General features: G+C 44.1%; 1 protein-coding gene across 1 annotated transcript; it reads left to right on the plus strand.

Annotated features, from left to right (window-relative positions):
• Nucleotides 1-20,616: 20,616 nt before the first annotated feature.
• On the plus strand, nucleotides 20,617-21,699 carry NEUROD1 (neuronal differentiation 1). Its single transcript, XM_054381118.1, has one exon. It carries the CDS (start codon nucleotides 20,623-20,625, stop codon nucleotides 21,697-21,699), a length of 1,077 nt encoding a protein of 358 aa, XP_054237093.1. The 5' UTR covers nucleotides 20,617-20,622.
• The last annotated feature ends 2,507 nt before the right edge of the window (nucleotides 21,700-24,206 follow it).

Genomic DNA, 24,206 nt, shown 5'->3' on the forward strand with positions numbered 1-24,206 from the left:
CAGCTTGTGATTGACTGCCAAATGTATGTAAGGGTATTTTGATCAAAATGTATTTTTCTTCTCTGGACAGCTCACTGCTGTCGTCCCTTTGACTGGAAAAAAACATTATTTATGCTTCAAGTACAGAGTTAGACCTTTTATTTTTAACATATAATAAACTACATTTTTAGACGAGAAAAACCCATCAAAGTAGTATCTACTCTCATGGTGCACAGTTTTTGATTCATATATCTCCTGCAGAAGAGGAATCTGTTTCCAGGCTCTCTTCTGCCTGGGAGTGTGACTTCTCATAACAGGCTTTGGACCAGCCCAATCTTTGTGGTGCTTTCCTGTAGAAAAATATGCACACCCTAACAGATTGGGGCATTTGCAGAACTGTTTTTATAACCTATAGTTTAAAAAACAAACAAGTAAACAAAATTTAATGGTTTTTTTCTCATAAAAGGGGAAAGAAATATAGGAACAGGGGGAAAAGTATAAATTTTTGTTTAAAGAAGCAACAGGTTCAAGTCCTGATCTGCTGAAGGAGAAAATAAAAGAGGCAAGGCCCAGGATAAACAAACTAAAATGTACCTTGAGAGTTACAGCTTGTTTATAAAGTTTAACCAGAGCACAAAGCAGAGAAGACACCTGGCCACAACTCCTTTGTGCACTTCAGCAGTCTACAAATGAGATCTAAAACAAAAATAATCAAACAAAACAACTTCCAGAAGGAAAGTTTTCTGTCAAAACCTCCCCTCCTGACGGCTCATCAGCAACATCCAGACTACACTTTAATAAAAATAACCTTTTTTGAAAGAATGGAGAGCCTGTCCACAGCCAACCAGACCTTCTCACACCCACGATTACAGTCAAGGTCATCCTGGGAACATGAAGCAAAAGGAGGTATACAAATAGATCCCTCTGCTATGGCCTTTGGAGCTCATCACATAAGTTTTTTTGCTTTTATACACAAGAAAGGGAAGTTTCCATGCCCTCCAGAAATCTTCCTGCCACTGGAGCTCTTTTGCTGTTGGATGGAAACTCTGTGCCTCGCTGGCTGTTGGCTGCTGAAGCTATAAAATCACCCTCCCTGGGAAGTCAAATTTCAAGTTACAGGTACACATACAAGGGAACAGCAGAAAGTCTTAAAAAGGAGTTTAAGTGGGAAAAATAATGATGCTGCAGTTAAGAGACTAATCTACTGTGGGGATTCACCCATCTGCCTCAGCAGTACCTTGCCAGCCTGGAGGAGGCTGAGCTATATGTGCTTCAGTTAATCACTGTATTTCCAGCTCTGGTTAGGAGCATTGCATTCTGTATGAAGCAAAAAGGGTCAAGTCTTTAAAAAGATATTTATGTGCACTTATGTACAGAAATTTATGAAATATGATTCTGTCACTCTCATGCAACAAGGCTGTTGAGAACAGTTTTTATGAATCATGGGGTTAGCCCAGAAATTACATTTAAAAACCTAACACCTTTAAAAAAATTTTAAAAACACCATAATGAGGAAAAAGTCCACTCTTTTTGCGGGAGTAAAGAGGCTAGACCTGCAATCACAGCCAGAGTCAGTGTGGGAGCTGCTCCTACTGCAGTCCGCAGCTGCCAGAGATGCTCCAGCAACACCGAGTATTTCTTATGTGTCTGGCAAGACAGTGTCTCCTACAACATTCTTTTACATCTTTTGTGGAAAATTTTGAATGAAATGGAATCCTAAAGATTGTGCTCTGACAGGGGGAGCCCCATCCATAGAGACATTGGTGCTGCTGGTTTTGGGGAACTGTGTAAAATCCTACAGGAGGTCTGAGATGTAGTGTTTGGATATAGTTATTCTTGAAAGGATCATGTCGCTATATCCATCCTTGGGGAGTGTCTATAGATTAGATCACTTTTCCTGGAAGAATCATAACAACATAGCAGTGCCTTGTGTTGGAAGAGACCTTTAAAGGTCATCTAGTCTAATCCCCCATGCAATGAGCAGAAACATCTTTAGCTAGATCAAGTTGTTCAGAGCCCTGTCCAACCTGACCTTGAATGTTTCCAGGGATGCGGCTTCTCTGGGCAGCCTGTTCCAGTGTTTCCCCACCCTCATGATAAAAAGTTTCTTCCTTCTATCTTGCCTAAGTCTCTTCTCTTTTAGTTTAAAACAATTACTCCTTGTCCTGTCACAACAGACAGCTAAAAGGTTTGTTCCTATCTTCATTATAAGTATCGAAAGAAAGTTTAGTTTCTCACTGACAGCTTGTGCTTTGTGAACTAGCTGAGCACTAACACCAGTTTTCTTATAATTCTGCAAAGAGGCTTGCACCATAATAATACTAAAATTTTTTGTGTATATAATCTTACAGTGAGGTTTGTTCTGAGGTGCTTCTCAGATTCTCTATTGTTATTCATTTCTACTTAAATCTGAGTGTATATGTTTTGTACTACTGCTAAGTGGTAGTTTAAGGCTAGATTTTCTTCATTTGTGACTCATTCAAAAAGGAATTAATCACTTTTGCTTCACTTCCCAAATAGTTTTAACTATGAATGTAATGATATGAGTAGTAATGGATACAAAACAAGATAAACATGCAATCTGCCCAAGAAGAGATGCAAGCTCTGTCCAGAGCATCCCTGACCAAGACTGAGGCCTTGCCAGAGAATACCAGCACCAGTAAGCTGCAGAAGCACCTTGATCATCTCAGGGCTCTGACATCCATTTTTGTTGTCTGCTGAGTTGCTTATTTTGAGATAAGAAATATATGCATGAAGTATGTGGTGCACAAAGAACTGCTGCTCATTTTTCTTCATGAGATTCATGGCTTCAGTTTCCTTAGCAATGTCCAGCTTGCATCCAACCCTGGGAGACAATCAAATCTTCTGAAAAGAATAAATAGCATGCTCATGAAAAGAAGAAAGACATGCTTATGTGCCTGTACATGCCTGTGAATGAAAGGAGAAATGTAAATTTTACAAAAATACCTTTTCCTAACAAAAGTATTTGAATTAGTTATGGAAACAGGTGCTCAGAGGTCATTGGCAAAAGTTTCCTGGAGTTTTCCCATGCCATGGTAAGCAAATTTCATCAGAAGCAACAGGATATACAAGTGCATCTGTAAATAAGCATCCATAAATTAAGGACTTACAAGTTACCATGTATATTGAAAACTGAAGTAAGAGAGATCAGGAAATGTTTGACATTGACTTTAAAGCTGATTTAAAATAAACCAGAGCACAATGCTAAGGAAGATTTCAACAAAACCTTTTTAATATGTCAGACAAAGTTTTACTCTCACTTCCCAGAAGAGGCAGGGTTGTTCTCTAATTTCCAGGGGAAAATCACATGTAATATAATCCTTTGGTTAAAAGGAGAGACAGAGTGTAAAGGAAAACAAACTTTATTCCACAGACAAAGGTTAAACAAAAAATCTTCTATCAGAAAACATCCAATCTTCAGATATTAGCAGAAAGAGGCAACTACATCTACAACAAAAAATAAACTAAAAAAACCCAACCAAACAAACAAACAAAAGAAACAACAAAGGAACATTTTTTTCTTCTGGTAACAAAAAAAAAAACCCCAAACATTCTGATCAAATAATGAAAGGAACTTTTTTTTTTCCCATTTCTGTTTTTTAATGAGCTTGTGTTATATATTCTAATTCTCTCATTCACAACACGATGATGGGCATCTCTTTTTTTCTGCTAGTGCATAATTCCCTTCATCTGTCCCAACTCCAAAGTCCACACATATAAAGTCAGCCTCTGCAAAGCAGTAGGATGTGACAAGCAGCTCACTTTTATCTACCAAGACCAGTGAAATATGAAGCTTACATGTCAAAAACCTCTAAAACATGTGTCCCAAACTGTATTTGATCCTACCATATGTTTTGAAGCTTTCACCACACAGTACCACCAAGTAAGAACATATTTTCCTGCCTAGGAAAGCAATTTTTCCACATCAGCTGAATGCCTCTGTTGTTTCAGCAGGAACAGATTCATTGTGCTTCTTAACCTTATTTCTTCTGTGTCTGTGTGTTCACTTCATTTTGCCAGCTAGAGCATTGTTTATCAGAGCCTGTAACCTGACCACTTTCCAGGAAGCCTATAATAGCAGTTATACTCTACCCCATGTTTGTCGTCTTACTTCTTTGGGTCTTTAATACTAATTAACCAACTGAAAGAATAAATTAGATTTAAAGGGAAATCTTTGGGGAGGAAAGAACAGATTTGATTTAATTACAGCAACGTATCTTGATTACTTTTCATATTATCACTAAGAATCTGCACTTAAACAAGTAATCTTTGTCCTAATAATTAAGATCATTTGTCCCTACAGGTTATTTCCTGCCTGAAACCATGGCTGGTGCTGTGTGAAGGTGGAGGGTTGAGGCAGTGAGAGTTTGAACAGTGAGACAGCTTCTCATCATAGCATTGGTACCTCCCACACAGGAATGAACCTCATTCATAACAGCAAAAAAACCTTTTTGCTTATTACTTCAGGATGACCTGCAATGCCTGCTTTACTGCTATGAGCTTCCATATGGGCTATTGTGGGCGAAAGCCAGAGGGTCTGCCAAGTTTCTAGGGTGTCAGAGAAGAACCTGGAGACACTCAGAGCAAAGCTGTGGATCAGGACATCTGAGCAGTTCTTCTTGTCTCTTGCAGTTCATCTGACACCTGTAAACTACATAGAAATTCTGGGACAAGCCAAAATCTCCGTTCTGCTGCCCAGGTATGACCATTTCTTGTCTGTGAAATTGGAACACCCAAAATGTGCACTGCCTCAACTCTAATCTTTACTTATGCAAAGATCCCGTGTGGGAGATGTATGAAAAAGCAAAACCCCCCAAAAAACAACCAACCAAACAAAAACCCGACCAAAACCAAACAACAACAACAAAACCCCACAGATAAAAGCATTTGACATATTCCCATAAGGCCTACATTGATATTCAAGAAGAGGCTAAGTAGACCTGCAGTTATCCTTGCTTCTGTATGATAGACTCCATGACCTCTCAAGAACCCTTTCAGAGCTTCCCCTTTCTGTTGACAGTTGTAATTACTGGATCATGCCTGTATTTGGCCTGTTTCTCTAGAACGATGCTTACATATCTTATAAGGAAATGTGCACCATAAAGGCAGCAGTGGCAGAGGCAGTGGTATTATTAGTATTAGTAGTATGAATATTATTAATTAAAATATTAATGTTATTAATATTACTAACCGTTGAAAGATTAAGCATGGTTCTTCAGAAACGTGAATAATTTTTTCTCACGGGCTTCAACGGCCCAAGCAGTATTTGCAAATGAAGAACAAACCAGAAAGCAGAGAAAGAGATGCAGAAAAATATTAACTGCAGCACCACCAAGTGTCAGCATTGAAAACACCACACATGGGGAGAACACATTTCTACAGGAACTGCAAAAGCTAATTTTTAAAAATCTTGTTGGCATCTAAATGAAAACAGTTTAAAGTTTTTGAAAAGCTGTATCAATGCCTGTAACTTGTAAACCTTCTCCCAACTGCCGAGAGAAGTTACGTCAAGGTAATATTAGCACTTTTGGAAAATAAAATATATTTCCGATTGATAAGAGAATACTTTAAACTTAGATTTAAAACCACTAACAGATGTGACTGCAGAGAAATTCTTTCTGTTTTGTAAGTGCATTGTAGGTGCAATTTATGTAACATCATTGGAGATGTGTCAGAGCCTTGTTAGACACATCTTTGCTCTTGTATTGGAAGACTTTATCGCACCCAGGTCTCAACCATCACATCCTCTGACCACATGATGACATGTCTGAACATCCCTCAGGGCTTTGTGTCAGAGGAGATGAGGCATTGACAGTGGCACCAACAGAGCTAGGGACATGCTTTTGCCTTGTCACAACTGTCAGGGACTACATATCTATGACACTAGCACCTTTTGTCTCACAGGGTATAGTAAGAACAATGATGACTTTATTGATTTCCAAGCAATGTGAAATTCAGAGTCGCTCACTGTCAGCACTTTCCTACAGGTGTTTTTACATGCTACACAAGACAAATCAAAGAAGTATGCTTCTGGTCCTTGGGATGGCTGTGCTGGTTGATCTGAGATCAAAATCTTCATGAGGAATGGAGAGATATAGCACTTCCAGGTAAAACAAAGAAACCCTCATAACCCACATATTTCCAAGATACATTTTGACGGTAAAGAGATATCTCTTTTTTGTGGCTCTCACATCCCAGCTGGTCTTGTCTGACTGCAGTCACACCCTGCTGTTCATGCCAGTGCTGATAGCTGTGTGCACCCCTGCTGAGCATCTCTTCCTTGTCAGGGATGGAAGAAAGAGGGCTCCAGACTATCAAGGCTTCCTGGCCTTGCACTTGGCTTGAGGCTGCTCCAGCTGACTCATCCATGCAGCAGGCTGCAATAGGAGCACATTCTTGACCTTCTGATTAATTATGTGATGTTCAGAAATGGCATGTAGGCTGCCAAGTCACTTATGCAAGTCTGAAAACACTGCTGTGGCCTGTGTGTGAAAGCAGGGCTCACACCTCTGGAGAGAAGAGGACAAAGCCCTAGCTCAGTTCTATAACTAGGTGAGATGACCCAGAGACCACTGTATTAGCACTTTCCCTGGGGCCTCCACCCGATGGATGTCCACAGAAACCTGGACATCACTAATACCTGTTGATCTGTGCATGTGTGTTTTCTGAATGTGGATTTCCCTTCTTGTTTTTCAGATACAGGTTCAGACATGGATGTACTAGCTGTCTTCGTGACTGCTTGAAGTAGGAGGAAGAGATATATGTCTCTTTTATTTCTGATCACGATCATCTTGATAATGATTTGCTTAAAATTCAACCACATCCATGTTCTCTGCTCTGATTAATCCTGGTTGTCCTGGTGTTTGCACAAACAACAGTTCCATGGGAAATATCTATAATCAAATCACTTGTCTTGTTGAAAGCCCTCAGTGAAACATGGGCAGTATGTAGAAGCCACTACAGAATGCTATGTCATAGCAAGCCATTCAGTGGTGAATGGATACCAAAATGATCATGTAGACAAAGCACCACCTGCTGCCCCCAAAATTAAGCTCTTTAAATCTGTAACTACCCAAGTCCCAAGGTAACTGCACCAGGCTTCAACAATTAACCTACTGAAAGTCTGAAATAATCTGAGACTTTGCAAGAACACAGTGTAAATCAGGTCCTCCATATTATCTCATACTTTCCTATAGCCTTCACGAAAGCATAGCAGTACTATTCCTAGCCCAAAAATTAGGAGTAAGAGATTCAGATTCATAAGATATTGGTCCTCAAATTATCTCATAGAACTTTGTCAAGCACAACAGGAGAGAGAACTGTAAACCTTACTTTCTTAACTCTATGCTACACTTACACTTAGTCTTCATGAAAGCCCCAAACCACCTACAATTCCTGCAAAGTAAAAATACAGCATTCAAATTTAGCCTTGAACTTGCATCAGAGTATCCTACAGACCAGGGAGGAAAATGTGCTTGTCAGTATTTCATGCCTCTCTAATCCTACCTATAGTGTAACCCTGTAAAAGGGAACATAAGACTTGCCTGGAAATTAAGAACAAAGGCATTCAAATCCCTTCCTATATAAGTGTCTTGGAGGACCTGTCAAATCACATAGGAACTGCTACTGGGATCTGATTTTCCCAAACTCAACTTGCCCTGTTACTCAGGTATTTTGGATGAGGCCATTAAATGTCTTTAGACCTACCTTTCCTTTCCCTCAGGAAAACAGGGAAGATGCCTCCAAAATATCTTTTTCAAGCTCTAAACTGAACTGTAACCATCAGTCTACAAGAGCTTAAACATCTATGGCTCTTCCAAATTTAACAACCAGGTAATCACATATGAGTGTACCAGTTTCATGGCTTTGCAAAATATAGCAAAAAACTTGCTTCTGCAACACTAATTTTCGCAGGTCCTAAACTTAACTTCAATTCCTCTGGATTTATGACAAGTCAAATTACAAATAAAGCATTTCTCAGGCCCAGTTCACTGCTTATATCTGAGAAACTTGCCTGACACAGGAGGAAGACAAGCCCTGCTCCTAAAACTCCTTTCCAAACTTGCTCTGTGTTCAGCTTTCCAGGTTTGAAATCATCCCCAAACCCGGATACTTGTATGTTCTGTAACATTCTTCAGCCACAACATGATGTGCTCCCCTGCCCAGGAAAGCTGAGGGGAGCAATCCAGGCAACCTATACAATCTTTAAAGTGTCCAGCCGGCATTTCTAAACTGACAGCTCTCCACGGAGCAGCAGGGCTTGAGGAGGGATTGGCTCTCGCTGCTGCCCGGGAGATGGAGCTCGGCACCCGGCTATGCCCAGAGCTGGCCAGGGCCTCAGCACTGCTCCCAGAGTAATGCACAGAGACTAAGGGCCAGGAGCCCAAATGTGAGCATGTTTCATTTACCTAACTTCTGATCAGACTGCTTTATGTCGGCTTATTACTTTATAGTGATTAGTCATGGTGCACGAAGCACCATAGGATGATTGTGATAGATCTACAACCAGTCAATGTCACTCCCATTGCAGCCAGCAGCAGAAATGAGCTCCCAACAGAAGTAAAGCAGGAGATGAATAACACTGAAAATACATGGTTTTAGTTGATAAGGATCTCAAAAAGAAAGAGAAATTTAGCGAAAGGGAAACCAACACAGTTCTCGTGGTGACAGCAAAAAAAAAAACAAAGTGAGATAAACAAATGTGAAGAAAACAGCCCAAATTTATCCAAAAATACATTGAGATTGATTTTTTTTTTAAGAGATATGCAATATGAAATACAAGCCAAACATTCAGGTATGACACCATAACTAAATATTAAAATCACATTCAAAAATAATCCTAAAAAATCACTTAAAAAAATGAAAACTAAATTTAGAAACGTATAAAACTATTTCACTGAGGCATACGTGAGTTAATGTTGTTTAAATAAGCCAGAAGAAAACTAGAAGATATCTTGATGGAGCATAAAGAAAACCCCAAACAAGAAAAGGTACCATATAAGAAATGAATGACAGATGGGCCAACTGGAGGATTGTGTTTAATGTAATTAACATTAGCACTTACTGGTGATGGTTAATGGTCCTATACCATTACACATCCCAAAACAAAGCCTGATCAGGGATGCATCAAAAGACATGAAGTGAACCCTGAGGCTGAAGTGCCATTTGGTTCATATTGAAGATGTTTTCAGCAGCCTTTATGAGAAGCTACAGATATTGGAGTGAAGACATGAACAAGTTTCCACTTGTAATGTAATCACTACATTTTCTGTAATAACTACCCTTTTCTACCACAGTAGAAAATTTCATTTCTTCCTGTCTCTCTCCTACTGCTCCTGACCCTGAAGAGTAGGAATAAGCCTGAAATCACCTATTTGAATTTTAAGATACGAATCTGCTTTTGCTGAAATTCAGCATGAAGCCAAAGAAATCTTCGACATTTACAAGATGTGAGTTCATGTCACTAGAAAACTCTTGGTATTTTCTACTGAAATTTAAAAACTATATTTCCACGTGAGGTTGCAGAATTGCCTTTTCTGAGTCTTAAGTACAGCTATATTCAAAACAACTTCATTATCCAATCATAAAATATAAATTATAAATAAAATAATTTAAAAACAACAACAACACCCCAAAACTCTCTTTTTGTTCATATGGTCTTGTATTTGAAAGCCCAGCAGTGTTGTAGTTAGATAAGAGGACTTAGTTGAGAAAAATGACAATATGCTCATAGTCAATAGGCAAACTAAGATGGCATTTTTACTAAGTATGATGGTTGGCTGACTTTCAGCCTCTTCATCATCATGTTTGAGAATAAAATAAGACAAAAGTCTTTCCTAGAAGGAAATATTACCCAGAAGAGAGATATTTTGGGATTGTTTATATTCATAACTCTAAAGCCAGTTTGTGAAACAGTTTTCCTCCTCCTGGGGCCTATGCGTAGGACAGGTTTTTCAGTGCCATCTTCTGCTAGGCACAATCATCAGGAAGATCATTCCACTGAAGCTGATGTAGGAGTGACAAAATGAAATATCAACATGGATGTTTATTATTTTATAAATTATAAGACAGAATGACACAATCTAGTGTCAGATGTTTTTTCTGCATATGATTTATAGCATTTGCACCACTCATTATTATCCTTCAGTACATGTGCATATACATATATGAATTTACTTATAAACAAAAGAATGGAACACATGGAGCATTGCTTTTTCACATCTAGAATATGTGATAAAGATTTTTATTCAAAGAAATACAATTGTGAAAATAGATTTTTAAGGGGAGTTAGCTCACTTAATTTTTGCCATCTAATATTTGCTTTATTTAGTACATAACAAAAGGACATTCTTACCTACTCTGCCAGAGAAAGCAGACAATTTTTGAAAAGAGAAAAGGGCCTTTTATCATAACTTTATTTGCTGACTACAGCAACCTTTTTGTGCCATCTTCAAGAATGTGTGCTGAGATGAACCACGGAAGAAGGTGGAAAGAGAAATTTGTGCTCAGATTCTCAGACAGAAAAACTGTGCTGCAGTTCCAGAGCAGAACTGAGCAGCCATAGACAGAATCCTGCTCCTGTGCATGGATAGCATGGTCCTGGATGGCAAAGGAGACTATTCAGGATGCACTGATGCTATTGCTGTGAGCTTTGGTGGCCCCTGCAGACCGTTGAGCACAGTGATAATTCTCTGCATGTATAAATGGGAGACGTTCTTCATCTTCTCTCATTTATTTGGAAAGTTGATTCAGAATGCAGTAGGTAAATGAGCACAGAAATGGCTTTACATTACCTTGTTTTGTTGCCCCCCCCCCATTCCTCCCACTCCTCTGCACAGCACTGCCCTTATCACCATTCACCTCTCCACCACAGTAATAATATGCCTAAGTGAAGTAAGTTGCTCCATCTCCTTCTATTGCCTGCATGAATCAAAATATTTGATTAAATATTTTTCCCACATTTCATTTCATATTCTAATATCTATATTTCAGTGAAGGCTGTTTTTCAGTTCCTTATAAACTATCTCACATCACTGTCAATAATATTATCTCCAATTTGCATCTTAATACAAATAAATGCAGATATGTTCTTTTGTAGTGAACTAGAAACAAAAGAAACAAGCAAAAAGCCTTGCTTAAGTTCATTACGTTTTAACATAACATTTACCTTAAAATTCTAGGCATTTAAAGAAAGGATTTTTTTATTTCTGTTTATAGAAAGGATTCATAGAAAATGCTAAATTTTGTAGTTGAATAAATATTTGCATTAAGATTGTTAGAAACAAGCCTCTGATGGTTGAAAGTGATTTGTGTACTAATCTCATGGCTGCACCTTGAAAAGAGATGTTTGGTGCAAAGAAAAAATCCTGTGTCACTAGTGATGAATCCTGAGAAAGACTTTCCAACTATCACTTAGTGAATCCTTTTGTTGAATCCCTTCCAACCTGATGTGAACAACCACCTGCAGACTTGCAAGCTAGAAGATGTGCAAGTAATCACATTGCTCCTATTGAGATACATGCTTGACAGTAAGTGTGCATGTAAACTGTCACATTTTGGCTCATTTTCTCCAAATGAAGCTCTTAACCAAAGAGTAGGAGTACAACAGTGCTGTCAAAGGACAGCCAGACCAGGCTGTGTATCGTTGCTCCTTCCACTTCACAGTTCTTACACACATTTGCTCACATCAGCCATTGAATGAGCTGCCCCAACGTTTAAAAAGATAATTTGAAAACAAAGAGATACAAGGAATTTATAACAACTTGTGTATATACACTAGAAGAAATTAACTATGAATTATCTTTGAACTTGATTATATGCCTAACACCAACTGAAACTGCCAAGGGTCTACGATTATATCTGTATTTATCCTTTTCAAGCATAATTTATTCTAGAAATGTGGATTTCTCAGAGATTCTTGCTATTGTGAACCTTGAGCCTTCCTGTAGTTAAAAAAAAAAAAAACAAAACAAAACTGAGTTGATTTCCAGTTCTGAAGGGATTTCTTCCTCTAAATCAAAATCAACAAGGATAACTTTAAGCTTTAATTTAATTTTGGAAGAAATATGTAGACCTTCTATTTACTGACAGCAGAGCATCAATCTGCCTAAATATGACATGGATACAGAAGAAAAATGATATTTGAAAAAGATCTTTCAAAACTATCTCTTAACTATGTCCTCTGTATTTCTGCTTCAACTTTAAAAAATGCTAGGTCTCATTCTCCATTGCTCTGCTGTTGGTTTTGAGAGTTTCTGTGTTGCTAACAAGACTCTGCTAAATGCTGCAGCATGAAGTGCCAAGATAAATGTAAAGAAATGCAAAAATCATAGATTCATTCTCCACTACCCTATATTTCATAATCTCAAATACAGCTCTGCAAACCACCAGAAGAGTGACTGGGTGAGCATACTTCAATTCCATCAGGAGGGTACGTTTAACACCTACTCTCAGCAGTGACTATGCTCTGCAAAACAGCGGAGAGAGAGGGTTATTTATGTGTTCTTGCACAAATGAACGTAAATAAGTGGACACTCAAGCAAACTGACAATAGACTACTAACAAAGGGACAGATGTCCCTATCCTCTTACAACGGCGAAGAGGGACAAAATGAATAAATATTTATATTATCATAGTGGCGTGTAACTGGAGCTCAGTTGTGGTGGAAACAGTGATTTACTAGCATGTTCCTCCTCCCTTGGGAATCCACATAGACCAAGTAAAGGTTCAGCAGTAAGAAGAAAATCTGACAGAAGGACTAAGCCAGATGAAAGAGCTACAGGTTTTCAGGACATACTTTTCTCTAGGCTCAGAAGAGGGCTAACAAAGAGCAATGTCTTCCTGGGAAAGAGTTACTGTAGATGAATACAAAAGGTCTAATTGGGCGTGTGAAGGAAGCATATGTACATCATGGCATAGAGCTTCAGCCCCAGCACTTCAAAAACTTTCTCTCCTAGAGTCTTTGGCTAAAGCTCTGCATTGAGGACCTCTACCTGTAAGACAACTCCAGTTAGAACATCCTTAGCTGTTGCATAAGTGGCTGCTTGTGCTGTAACTCCACTAAGGCCAGCCTTCCTCCAAAGGGCACCTGGCAGGCCACAGCGTGAAGATAATTCCCTATCTACTCTTTTTTTCCCAGTTCATCTGCCCCTCTCCCACAATTATTTAGTCAATGGTCATCAGTTCTCCTACATGGAGCACCTGAACAAGCCTTGCAAGCTTCTAGTGCTTGTACTCTTGCATTATCCCTACTGAAAGAGCATAATAAAAATATTTTGTATTTCAGGCATATTTTTTATATTAATGGACACTTGCCTTTGAAAGTCCTTGGAATGTGACTGTGGGCTCCTTATGTCTATGTTGTGCTTAGTCTAAGTCTTATGGCCTTAATATGCTTGTTACACATTCAGATAAATGTTAAGATTTCCCCCAGCCAATGGAGGAGGATCAAACATACTCTTTGCAGCAACTGAAAGGATAGCAAGATGACGAGATACTATTTCTTCAATGAATCTCTGGAATGAAAGAAGACAAGCAATGTGTATTATCTGATGCTTGTGCTGTCCTTTTGGATAAGAAGTTGAGACACCACCTTGAGACAAAGAGTACATAATTGTCAATGGAGTGTTGGGGCAAGAACACTCATAGCTGGGACAGTTAACAGCCCAGGAGCATTTCTGAAAAGCAGACATGTGATAACACATTCTCTTGGGCATTTCCTAACCAATGTGAAACAGCAGTGGCAGTGGCAGTCATGGGGGTAAACTTGGAGCGATGACAGCAATGGCAGAGGAAGGCAAGCATTGAAAATGTGGTGCTGTATACAATGAAAAATACTCCCATGTACACTTAAAATGCTTAGCAAGGGCTTCAGCTGACTAGTTTTGGTCTACAGCTGTAGAGGTTTTGCAGTACTCTGATGGAAAATGATCCTTCATCATTCTCTGCTCAGTGTGAGCACTTAAAGAACAGAGCCAGGTGTGAACTCACTCTAAGAGGTAAAAACAAAGCCCCGTTATGTAATAAGATTTAATGATTATTTGAATCTCTTTTTCCATCCCTGTGGATATTGCTAAAACAAGTAATCATGTTCTGAAATCAATCAGGATCAGGTTTTATGTAACCCTATAAGAGCACCTTTACTTTTGCTTTCCTTCAATAAAGGAATGCTAACGGAACCAATATCTTTGCTAGGAACTGCAAAACGTTTGCAAAATGTTCAGATTCCACAGCCGTACAGAACAAATGTGTAAGCTGTTATGTGCATAGCCTGGAGTTCAGTCATTATTTTCTCTCAGAGGAAAACAAAAGCAGACCTTTTAAAGCCACCACTAAGGAGATTTCTATTTAGAGAATATGCAATAACTCATATTGAGACAAGATTTTAATCTCAGCAAAGCTTTGGATAATCTGCTGGCACCTGTGTTTGCTGCTCTTCCACCCCACTGCACTGCTTAGACTGAGGGCCAAAGGCTGGGTCCTGCAAGTTTGTCTGTGAAAGTGGCAGTTCTGTTGACACAAGGGAGAGTCTTGGCAGCAGAGGCAAAGGTTTTTCAGGATTTGCCCACAAAAGTGTCAGCTATGAAGAAACTATACCAGTGTCATCATCCTTTCTTCTTTGGAGCCTCTTATTCTTTTTGCCAAGTACTGCACTAGTGGACATTATTTGCCGTGGTTCATACCATACTGATACATTATGCTGACTTGCGTGAGAAAAAGGTGTGAAGTATAGATAACTCTGTCTGAGGGAAACACATACAGAAGTTATTATCCAGAATGATTTTTGAAAGAATCAGGAAAGGTTTTTCAGCTGTAGATCTAAGATACTGGACACATTAGTCCTTGCGTGATGTGGAGAGATTTCTATAGTGATTTCATGGTATGGGTAAGTGGAGATTTATTAGTACTATGTAGATACCATTATAGATGCTATGGAGTCTTGTTGCTGAGGCCTCTATGCCTGACTAACATAGAAATTCCAATTAACAAGTATCACATTTGCAAGAGTTCAGTCTCTGCAGCTCAAGGAATGAGAAAGAAATTACAAAACCAGAAAAACAAAAAACCCAATACCCTAACTATTTTTTTGCATGATAATTAAGAACAGACAGTGAGATGGATTAGGAACTGGTTACAAAATAATTTGGACATGCAATGAATGGTGCTGTGAAAGGAGATTGTGTTCAGGCGTCGGAAAGAAAAGAAAAAAATCTACATCTGATAGATCTTACATGGTTTTCATCCCCTTAAAAATGAGCATTATTGATTTGAAAAGGTTAAAAATAACATCATGTTTCTTTCATTCTTTGATTCTATGATTCATGCTTCCCATTTTAAAGTCTACACCCTGTGAAGAGGAGTGCATTATCAAGGAAAGGAAAGAGGCTTGCCAGGGACAGACGGTAATTTCCCGTAGCAGGTGTGTACAGCAGGTGGTACACAGTGTACCTGCAACGAAAAGGTAGATTTAGGCTAAGATTTTATTTAATATGGAAAACTTATTGCATCCTGAGCCACTACTGGGGAGGTGCCAAAAATTGTGTCTGCAGGATGATTTATTACATGAAAATACCACCGAACTAATCAGTGGAGTTACTAATTAATACAAATCTGCATTTTTGCATAAGCAATTAGTACAAAGAGAGTGCAATGAAAGAGGAAGTTTGACTCATTTAATCTCAGTGTCTATTCAAGCGGAAAGACCCACCAGGGCAAGGCACTAGGATCTACATTTGGATATTTTTTTTTCCTTTTGATTAGTTAAAGGAACTAAAAGGTCAAATTATCAATATTTAATTCAAATGGAAATGCATTTGTTCAAGAGGAAAGAAAACACTTTATTTAAACAAGGTGGGACTCTGGGGGTAAATGTCTGGATCAAAAATAATTAGTTTTTGCAGTTACAACAGCATCTAAATCCCTTCTGATAAGAATCCTTTTTCCTAATAACAGGGTTGGTTTGACACCGATAGCAAAGACTGATGGTGTTATTTAAAGTCTAGGTAGGGCAGTATCTGGCCTGCTAATTACCAATACAATTTAGACATTTGCTTTAATGGTACATACTTCTCCAACATGTTTTGTTTGTGTTTTTTTTAATCAATTTGAATTATATTTTAAATCTATTGTGATTTCATAATTGTGTGCACTTGACTAAAAGAGTCATTTAAAAAGCTGATAATTACCTTGGTGGTAATGTATTTTCCATTAACTAAATAGAAGTTTACATTTATAGAATTAAAACAACAACAGCATTTATCTAACGGAGAAAGGCTCAATAAAATTAATACACTGAGCCTTAAGAGAAAAAAAATAGTAGAAAAAGCACCTTAACCATCCGTACCAGTTTCGAGCCCAGCTGTACACGCATCCTAGAGAAACGCTGGGAAGCGTGGTGCAGACGCAGCCCGACACGAAGCCGGTGCCAGAGCAGTGCTGGAGAGCGTTGCTCTCCGCCGATGATTCCGCAAAGAGCTGATCATTGCCCGGAGCTCTCCGAACAGCGTGCGGGACGGCTATCCTCCTCCCGATCCCTCCTCCTGGAAGAGGGGCGAGCGGGGGAGCCCCGCGATGGGCCCGAGCCCTCAAACCCCAGCTGGCCCGCCCTGAGCAGGCGGTCCCGGCCCTGCGGTGCGGGTGATGGAGGGGCCATGCAGGGCTGAGGGGACAGGAGGAGCGGGTAGTAATGATTTCCTTTTTTAATTATTATTATTTTTCCCTCGTGTGGGTTCCCTGTTGGAGAAGAAGCGAGCAAGAAACGTTACAGTAGAAGGAGGGAGCCCGAACAGCTCGGGCTGCCCGGGTAGTAAATCACTCACTAAACGATAAGCGCGGCTTCCTCCCTCCCTCCAATAGCTTTAAGCTATTTGGGGAGGCATCCCTTTCCCGCACTCTCGCAGGTGCAATATGAATCAATTATCTTAATTAAGATAATGCCGCAAACCCAAGAGATTTCCTCGGGAGCGCTCCGGACAACTGTAAGGCGTTTCCACTGCACTGCTCCCGCTCAGCGAGCCCCCTCCCCTGCCGCCCACTTGGGCCTGGGCTCAGCTCCGACGGCGCTGCCAGCTCGCCGGTCCGGGCCCCAGCCGGCCCCGAGGTTTCCCCTGCTGCCAGGGCTGGGAGGCGGCAGCAGATGAGGCAGGAGGCGGTGGGGAAAGGGGGGCCGGGCCCCAGCTTTGTTGGGACGCGTGCGGTTCGCGTGCCGCGCCGCGGGGGGGGGAGGAAGAAAGGGAGAGGGGAAGGAGGCAGGGAGAGAGAGGGGAAATTTAAAAAACAGGAAAGAGAGAATAAGGAAAGGAGAAAAAAAGAGAAAATTAAAAAATATTACAATAAATAAAAAGAAGAAAAAGGATTCGGGACGAAAAATAAACAGAAGCCGAATCAGAAGCCAGATGGAGAAGGAGGAGTCTATAGGTCAGAGAGGGGGAAAAAAAAAAAAAAAAGACAAAATCAAGCGGCTGGGGGAAGAAGAGAGGCCGGATAAGTGAGAACTGAAGTCACAGAGGCAGGGGATGTCCCGAACGGGGAAGGCAGAGGGGAAGGAGAAGCGGTGCCGGAGCGGCGAAAGGAGCGGGAAGGACGAAGCCGGCGTTGTGGAGAGCTCCGCGGCACATGGAACTCAGCGCCCTTCCCCGGCCCCGACGGCCTGCACCGAGGAGCAGCCCGTGCCTGCTTGCCAGGCTCTCCCATGATCACGCGTGTTCCCCGGCCCAGCGCCGCCTGGGGCAGGACCGGCCCCTAGCGCCGGGCTCGGCAGGCTTAAAGCCCGTCTGTCCGACTGTCTGCCGCTGCATTTGTCTATCGCTGATCGATAATTTGTTGACTTTTGTTTTGCTGCCGGGGAAGCTGACTGTACTGAGCACACTCAAAGGCACACGAGCACCCCAAAGCTCTCTCCACTTGCCGAGACTGAGCTTTCTGCCAGTGCCCTCCTCCCGGTGTTTCTGCCCAGCACCCCACACTCTCGTGCGTATTGTCAGCCAGTCCCATCCAAACGTGGGTGACATTTTCCTACAACCGACGCAGGGCTGGACCAGATCCATCCCTTTCCTTCACCCTCAAAACCTGTTCAAACATCACCTTTTCCAAAACGCCACCGCTTTAGCAGCCCCTGCAGCTCCCCGTTAACGGGGCCGTACTCCTGAAGCGCAAGGCATCTTCCCGGTCTCTGGCTCGGGGGCACTTCTGCGGGCAGAGAGGGGCTTGTCACGGACAGGGGCTGCTGTTAGGTAGGCAGGCCCTGGCTTGCCCTACTGGCCGTGCCGCAGGGAAGGGCCGCAGCAGTCGGTGACCCGAGAGTGTCCTGCTCCAGCCCCTCTGGTTCTACCCGGCGGCACAAGCCGCACTGCCTCTCCTCGCTTCACAGGGAGAACGGGACAGCCTGGAAGTAGCAAAACGCGTCCGGTTGCCCTTCGTATTTCGATTATCGAGAGGGCAAACATCCCCTTGATTCCCTTCCTGCCGCCACGCCTGCCCCAGGGCTATGTAGGTCACGAACAGGATAGAATCATTTTAAAAATAACCCGACCTGAAAAAGTATCTTTCGAATCTGTCTCCACAGACGGAATTACCGGCTCCGCACTGAAAGCCGCGTGAGGAGAAAATATTTTTTTTTTCTTTTTATTGATTGAATGTCCGGACCACGCCTGCTGATAGCAAAGCTTCCCGTGTAGTGGTGCTTGGATGTATCTCCCTCCTTAAAAGGCATCTCACAAATTCGGCGGCGTTTGCAAACTCTGCCGAGGTGTTTAAACACTTTGCAGCCGTCTCTCAGCGCTTTTCTTTCAAACTCCCCGTTAACGGGCGGTATTTCCAACAAAAACCCAGGGAAAGCGAAACACCGTTTGCTCCAGAAGGCAGGACAGTCCGGGGCAAACGGCAGCCCCAGGACGCCGTTTCCCCCAATACTAGAGAAAGCCATGGTGGGGGCAGGGGATATGTGTGGCGGTGGAGGAGCAGGGGACAGGAAGGCTCCGGGGATCGGAGGTGCCCGTTAGGTGATGCTGGGGGGGGCGGGAGAAGGGGACGGGGGCACCCAGGAACAATAGGAACAATGCAGCTCCGTGGGTCGAGGCAGGCGGCCCCGTGGCGGGCGAGACGCGGGGCTCTACAGCTCACCGGGCCAGCCGCCGCCGGGGGGCCGCCCGGTGACAGATGGCGGAGCCCGGCGGGCCACAAAGGGCGTGGCGGCTCAACGGGCGGGCGCGCGGCCGCATACAAATAAGGGGTGTCACGTGGGGAGGGGAAGCGACGCCGCGCCTGACGTGGGCGGCCATATGGCGCGTGCCGGCGGGCGAGGCGGGGCGCGGGGCGGGGCTCAGGCGCGTGGGGCGGTGTCGGTCGCCGCGGTAGCCAGGTCCCGGTGCCGGCCCCCCGCCGCGCATCCTCGTCCCGCTATATAACGGGGAAGCCCGGCACTGTGCAACCTCGGGAAAAAAAAAAATACGCGCGGTGCCCTCACACGGAGAGCTGCGCCGGGGTTATGAGCCCGTCACCGCGCAGGAGAGGCTGAGCAACGGAGGTAACGGGAAAACGTCTTCCTTTCTCCCGCATCCCCCACCCCGCGATTGGGGCTGACGGCGGCTGTCGGGGTAGGAGTGGAGCCTGAGGGGTCGGGACGGGTGGGACCTGCCGCTGCCGGAGCGCCTTCGGTTTATATTGTTGCTTGCGGTCGCAGGAACCGGCAGTTGTTCCTGCCTGTTTGTGCAGGCAGCGGTGTGTACACACACCTGTGTTCATCCACGCACGCACGCATATATGTGTATGTGTACGCATATATATGTAAATATATATGTGCATCCCTACACGTATAAATATATACGTGTACGTCCATCTATATGCACCTATTCTACGTGTGTATTTGCTTCCATCTACGCATCAAGCTCCCCCTCTTCTGCGGAGGGCGATCGCGACGGTCCCCCCACAGGCTGCGCTCTGGCGGGTGTGGAGGGGCATTGTTCCTCCCCGGTGTGCCAGGTGTGATTGGGGGATGATCGCAACCCGTCAGGAAAGTCCCCGTGGGAAGCAGGGGGACGATGCCCGTTCGCGTCGGAGAGGGTGACGGATACAACGCCTGGGCCAGTCCCCCACCTGTTACCGTTAGCGGGGACCACACAGCGCCGCCGTTCGCCGCCGGCACCCAGCGACAGTTCTGTCAAGACCGGAGGTGGTTTGCCGGGGAGAGGTTGAGCAGTTGCGGGAGCAGGTGCCACGGCGCCCGTCGGGGCGGTGCGGCAGGGATGGGGAGTCGCGGAGAGCGGCGGGGACAAGCGTCACAGGCAGCCATCCGTCTCTGTGTCTCGTGTGTCCCCCTCCCCGATGTGGCAAAAGCATTTTGGGACTTTTTAAGACAAACTGCTTGGCCTGCCCGCGTCGTGCTGCCCATGCTGCCTACCGCACATGTAATCTGCTTATATTCCCCGTTAATATCAGCGAGTTACATAATGGCATTTGAACATATGTCAGCTTAATTACAAGGCAGGACCGCGGAGACAAACGTTTGCGTTGGCATGGAGGGGGAAGCCGGGGCTTCCCGCGGGAGGGGGGTTCTCGGGGCCGCGGTCGCTGGTCTGGGTGCTGATCCGGCTCTTTTCTGTCTTCTCCGCAACGCAGAGGCTCACCATGACCAAGTCGTACAGCGAGAGCGGGCTGATGGGCGAGCCCCAGCCCCAGGGCCCCCCGAGCTGGACGGACGAGTGCCTCAGTTCTCAGGACGAGGAGCACGAGGTGGACAAGAAGGAAGAGGATTTGGAGGGTCTGCACGGCGAGGCTGAGGAGGACTCGCTGCGGAACGGTGAGGAGGAGGACGAAGAGGACGACTTGGACGAAGAGGAGGAAGAAGAGGAGGAAGAGGAGGACGACGACCAGAAGCCCAAGAGGCGGGGCCCCAAAAAGAAGAAGATGACCAAGGCGCGCATGGAACGGTTCAAGCTGCGGCGCATGAAGGCCAACGCCCGGGAGCGCAACCGCATGCATGGCCTGAACGCAGCCCTGGACAACCTGCGGAAGGTAGTGCCCTGCTACTCCAAGACACAGAAGCTGTCCAAGATCGAGACCCTGCGCCTGGCCAAGAACTACATCTGGGCGCTCTCCGAGATCCTGCGCTCAGGCAAAAGCCCCGACCTGGTCTCCTTCGTGCAGACCCTCTGCAAGGGCCTGTCGCAACCCACCACCAACCTGGTGGCCGGCTGCCTGCAGCTCAACCCGCGGACTTTCCTCCCTGAGCAGAGTCAGGAGGTGCCGCCCCACGTGGCGGCGGCGGGGGCGCCCTTCCCGGCCCACCCCTACCCCTACCAGTCTCCGGGGCTCCCTAGCCCTCCCTACGGCACCATGGACAGCTCCCATCTCTTCCACATCAAGCCGCCGCACGCCTACGGCGCCGCGCTCGAGCCCTTCTTCGAGAGCGGCCTGGCTGAGGGCGCCAGCCCCGCCTTCGACGGGCCGCTCAGCCCGCCCCTCAGCGTCAACGGAAACTTCTCCTTCAAGCACGAGCCGGCCGCCGACTTCGACAAGAGTTACGCCTTCACCATGCACTACCCCGCCGCCGCCGCGCTGGCCGCCGCTCCCGCCCACGCCGCCATCTTCCCGGCCGCTGCCTCACGCTGCGAGATCCCGGTCGACGGCCTGGCGCCCTACGAGGGTCACCCCCACCATGAGCGGGTCCTCAGCGCACAGCTCAACGCCATCTTCCACGACTGAGCCTTCCCCCGTCGCGGGAAGAAGAGGGGGAGAGCCGAGCTCCGGCCGCCCGCCGGCGGTCACCGCCTTGTTTACAGGGGGCAGCCCGGCGGGTCCCGCCGCTGCCTTCAGGGCCGCTGCGTCCCCGCTCACCGGCTGTCTTGTTTCCGCTCCTCCGAGCGACGCTGTAAATCTGGGGTAGGGGCACTAGGATCGCGTCAATTACCTGATCGGGATAACAAAATCACAAGCAATAATTAGGATCTATGCAATTTTTAAACTAGCGATGGGCCAATTACAAAATATATATGAAATCTATATTTTTCAACCAACGTTTTACTACTTGTTACCTTTCCCATGCTGAATTATTTTGTTGTGATTTTGTACAGAATTTTTAATGACTTTTTATAACGTGAATTTCCTATTTTAAACCATGCAGCTTCATCAATTTTTATACATATTGGAAAGGTAGAATTATATCTAATTTATACAAAATAATTTAACTAATTTAAACCAGCAGAAAAGTGCTTAGAGAAGTTATGTTGCCTTAGTGCTTCTTTCCTTTCAAATAGTTGAAGAAGGAAAAAAAAAAAAAACCTTGAACAATCCAGGCAATTTCTTTCCCATAAAAGTATCCTTTTTTTTTTTCCTTTTTTTTCCTCGTTTTTGTTTGTTTTGTCTGTTTCCCCCCTACAACAAGAATCAGATCCCCTAGGTCTTGAGAAGATATAAGAATAAGAGACTTATTTTCTATTGAAACATATCAACTCAACACATAACTTGCACAAACTTGTATATAAAGATTATAAGCAAATGCCAACCCCCTTTTTAAATCGAAAGCTGCTTGACGATCACATACAATTTGCACTGTTTCTTTTTAGTCTTTGAACCCTTTGACATTCCGTGATTTTTTTTTTAAGAGAACTTGAAGATGTTGATGTTTCCAGGCGATATAAATGCATGATTTTATACACGTTCACACAATCCGTGGTTGTCATATGCTCATTTTATAAATCGGAATCTAAAACTAATCAGGTTGTTAAAGTCGGGCTATATACCTATAGTAGTCGATTAGTACAGTAGCTTGAAACAAATTCAAACAATCCGTAATTAGAACAATAGCTATTGCATGTACAATGCAGTCCAGAATAAGTGCTGTTTGAAATGTAACGCTGGTTCAACTGGAATCAATCTGTACTGTAATTTTGTTTGTAATCCTGTATATTATGGTGTAATGCACACTGGGATTTTAGAAAAACATCCATCCTTTGGCAGCAATATAGTATTGAACATTTGGTCGAATGTTGCATTTCTCCTTAAATGTGATTATATTTTTTTCTTAGTGTAAGTAATTCCTATGGGATTATTGTTTTATTCGGATAGCTCATGAAAGGTGCAACACTTATTATTTGTAGAATAAAATTGGAATAAAAAAATGACATGGATTCTTTACTTACCTCTAGGGGTTCCTGGGCAAGGTGGAAGGGGGTTTGTTCGTTTTTTTACAGCGAGACCGACCATTTGCAATGCTGATTTGTTGCATTAGGTAAACGGGGGCAGAAACACGGTTCGCCGGTTTGCATCGGCTGCCGGTATGGGCTGCGCCGGACACTCCGCCCCCACTCGGGCAGCCCGCGGGCCCGTAGGCTCAGCTCGGCCCGGTCTGGCCGCCTGCCCGCGACTCTTCCCAGGCCGCCGTGGGAGCGCTCGGGCGTCCAGTGGTACCGACCTGGCCTCCTCACGCCCAGCCGGGGCCGGCACCCCGGAAAATGCCGTTTCGGCCCCGCCGGCAGCTGGTGCTTCCCATCAAGCCAGCCCTGGATCCCGCGCTATCGGTTCGCCGTCTCCCTTTCCTCCCAGACGCAAAACGTGCTTCTTTAATCTTCACTGCTAATTGAGGGGCTTAAGAAACCCGGAGATACAACCTGCGGGGGAGCAATTGCCCTAATGACCAGGAATAATTATCAACAGGTCTTTCCTCGGAAACAAATTTAAGACGTTTCCTAAAGTACTTTAGATGAACCTATCACAAAGCAGAGGTATTTCACAAATAATTCACAAAATCAGTAGAGAGCGAACAGACTCCTCTGTCTATGTGGCCATTTTTTTCACAAGAAACCGAGCTGCAGACCTGTTTTGGAAGGTGCTTATAGCTACGAAAATCCAGCACGTAAGGCTGCAAACCTGTACGAGCACCGCAGCACCCTCAGTGGCCAGCCCTTCTTGCTAAAAACGCACTGAACGTTAATTGCGACACCGGCTGATGCATTTTGCAGCATCTCCCTGTGTTTCAGCCTAGCCTGCATCTCCGTGCTCCACGGTTTCCTGCACTTGAAAAGTTCAAAAGCAAAAGGCAACTTTTCAAGCACCCAATATACCTTTCTCAGTTAGTGGCAGAACGGCTAAATATACCCAAGATAACCCGAAAGCAGGAAAACAATGACATTTTTTCCAGGTAAAATTGAAAAAGCTGACCCAGGCTTTTCTTGCCTTTTGGTTATGCGCCTTCTTAAACATAAGGATTCTTT

Source organism: Indicator indicator, chromosome 5, assembly GCF_027791375.1.
Source record: "Indicator indicator isolate 239-I01 chromosome 5, UM_Iind_1.1, whole genome shotgun sequence".
Lineage (NCBI taxonomy): Eukaryota > Metazoa > Chordata > Aves > Piciformes > Indicatoridae > Indicator > Indicator indicator.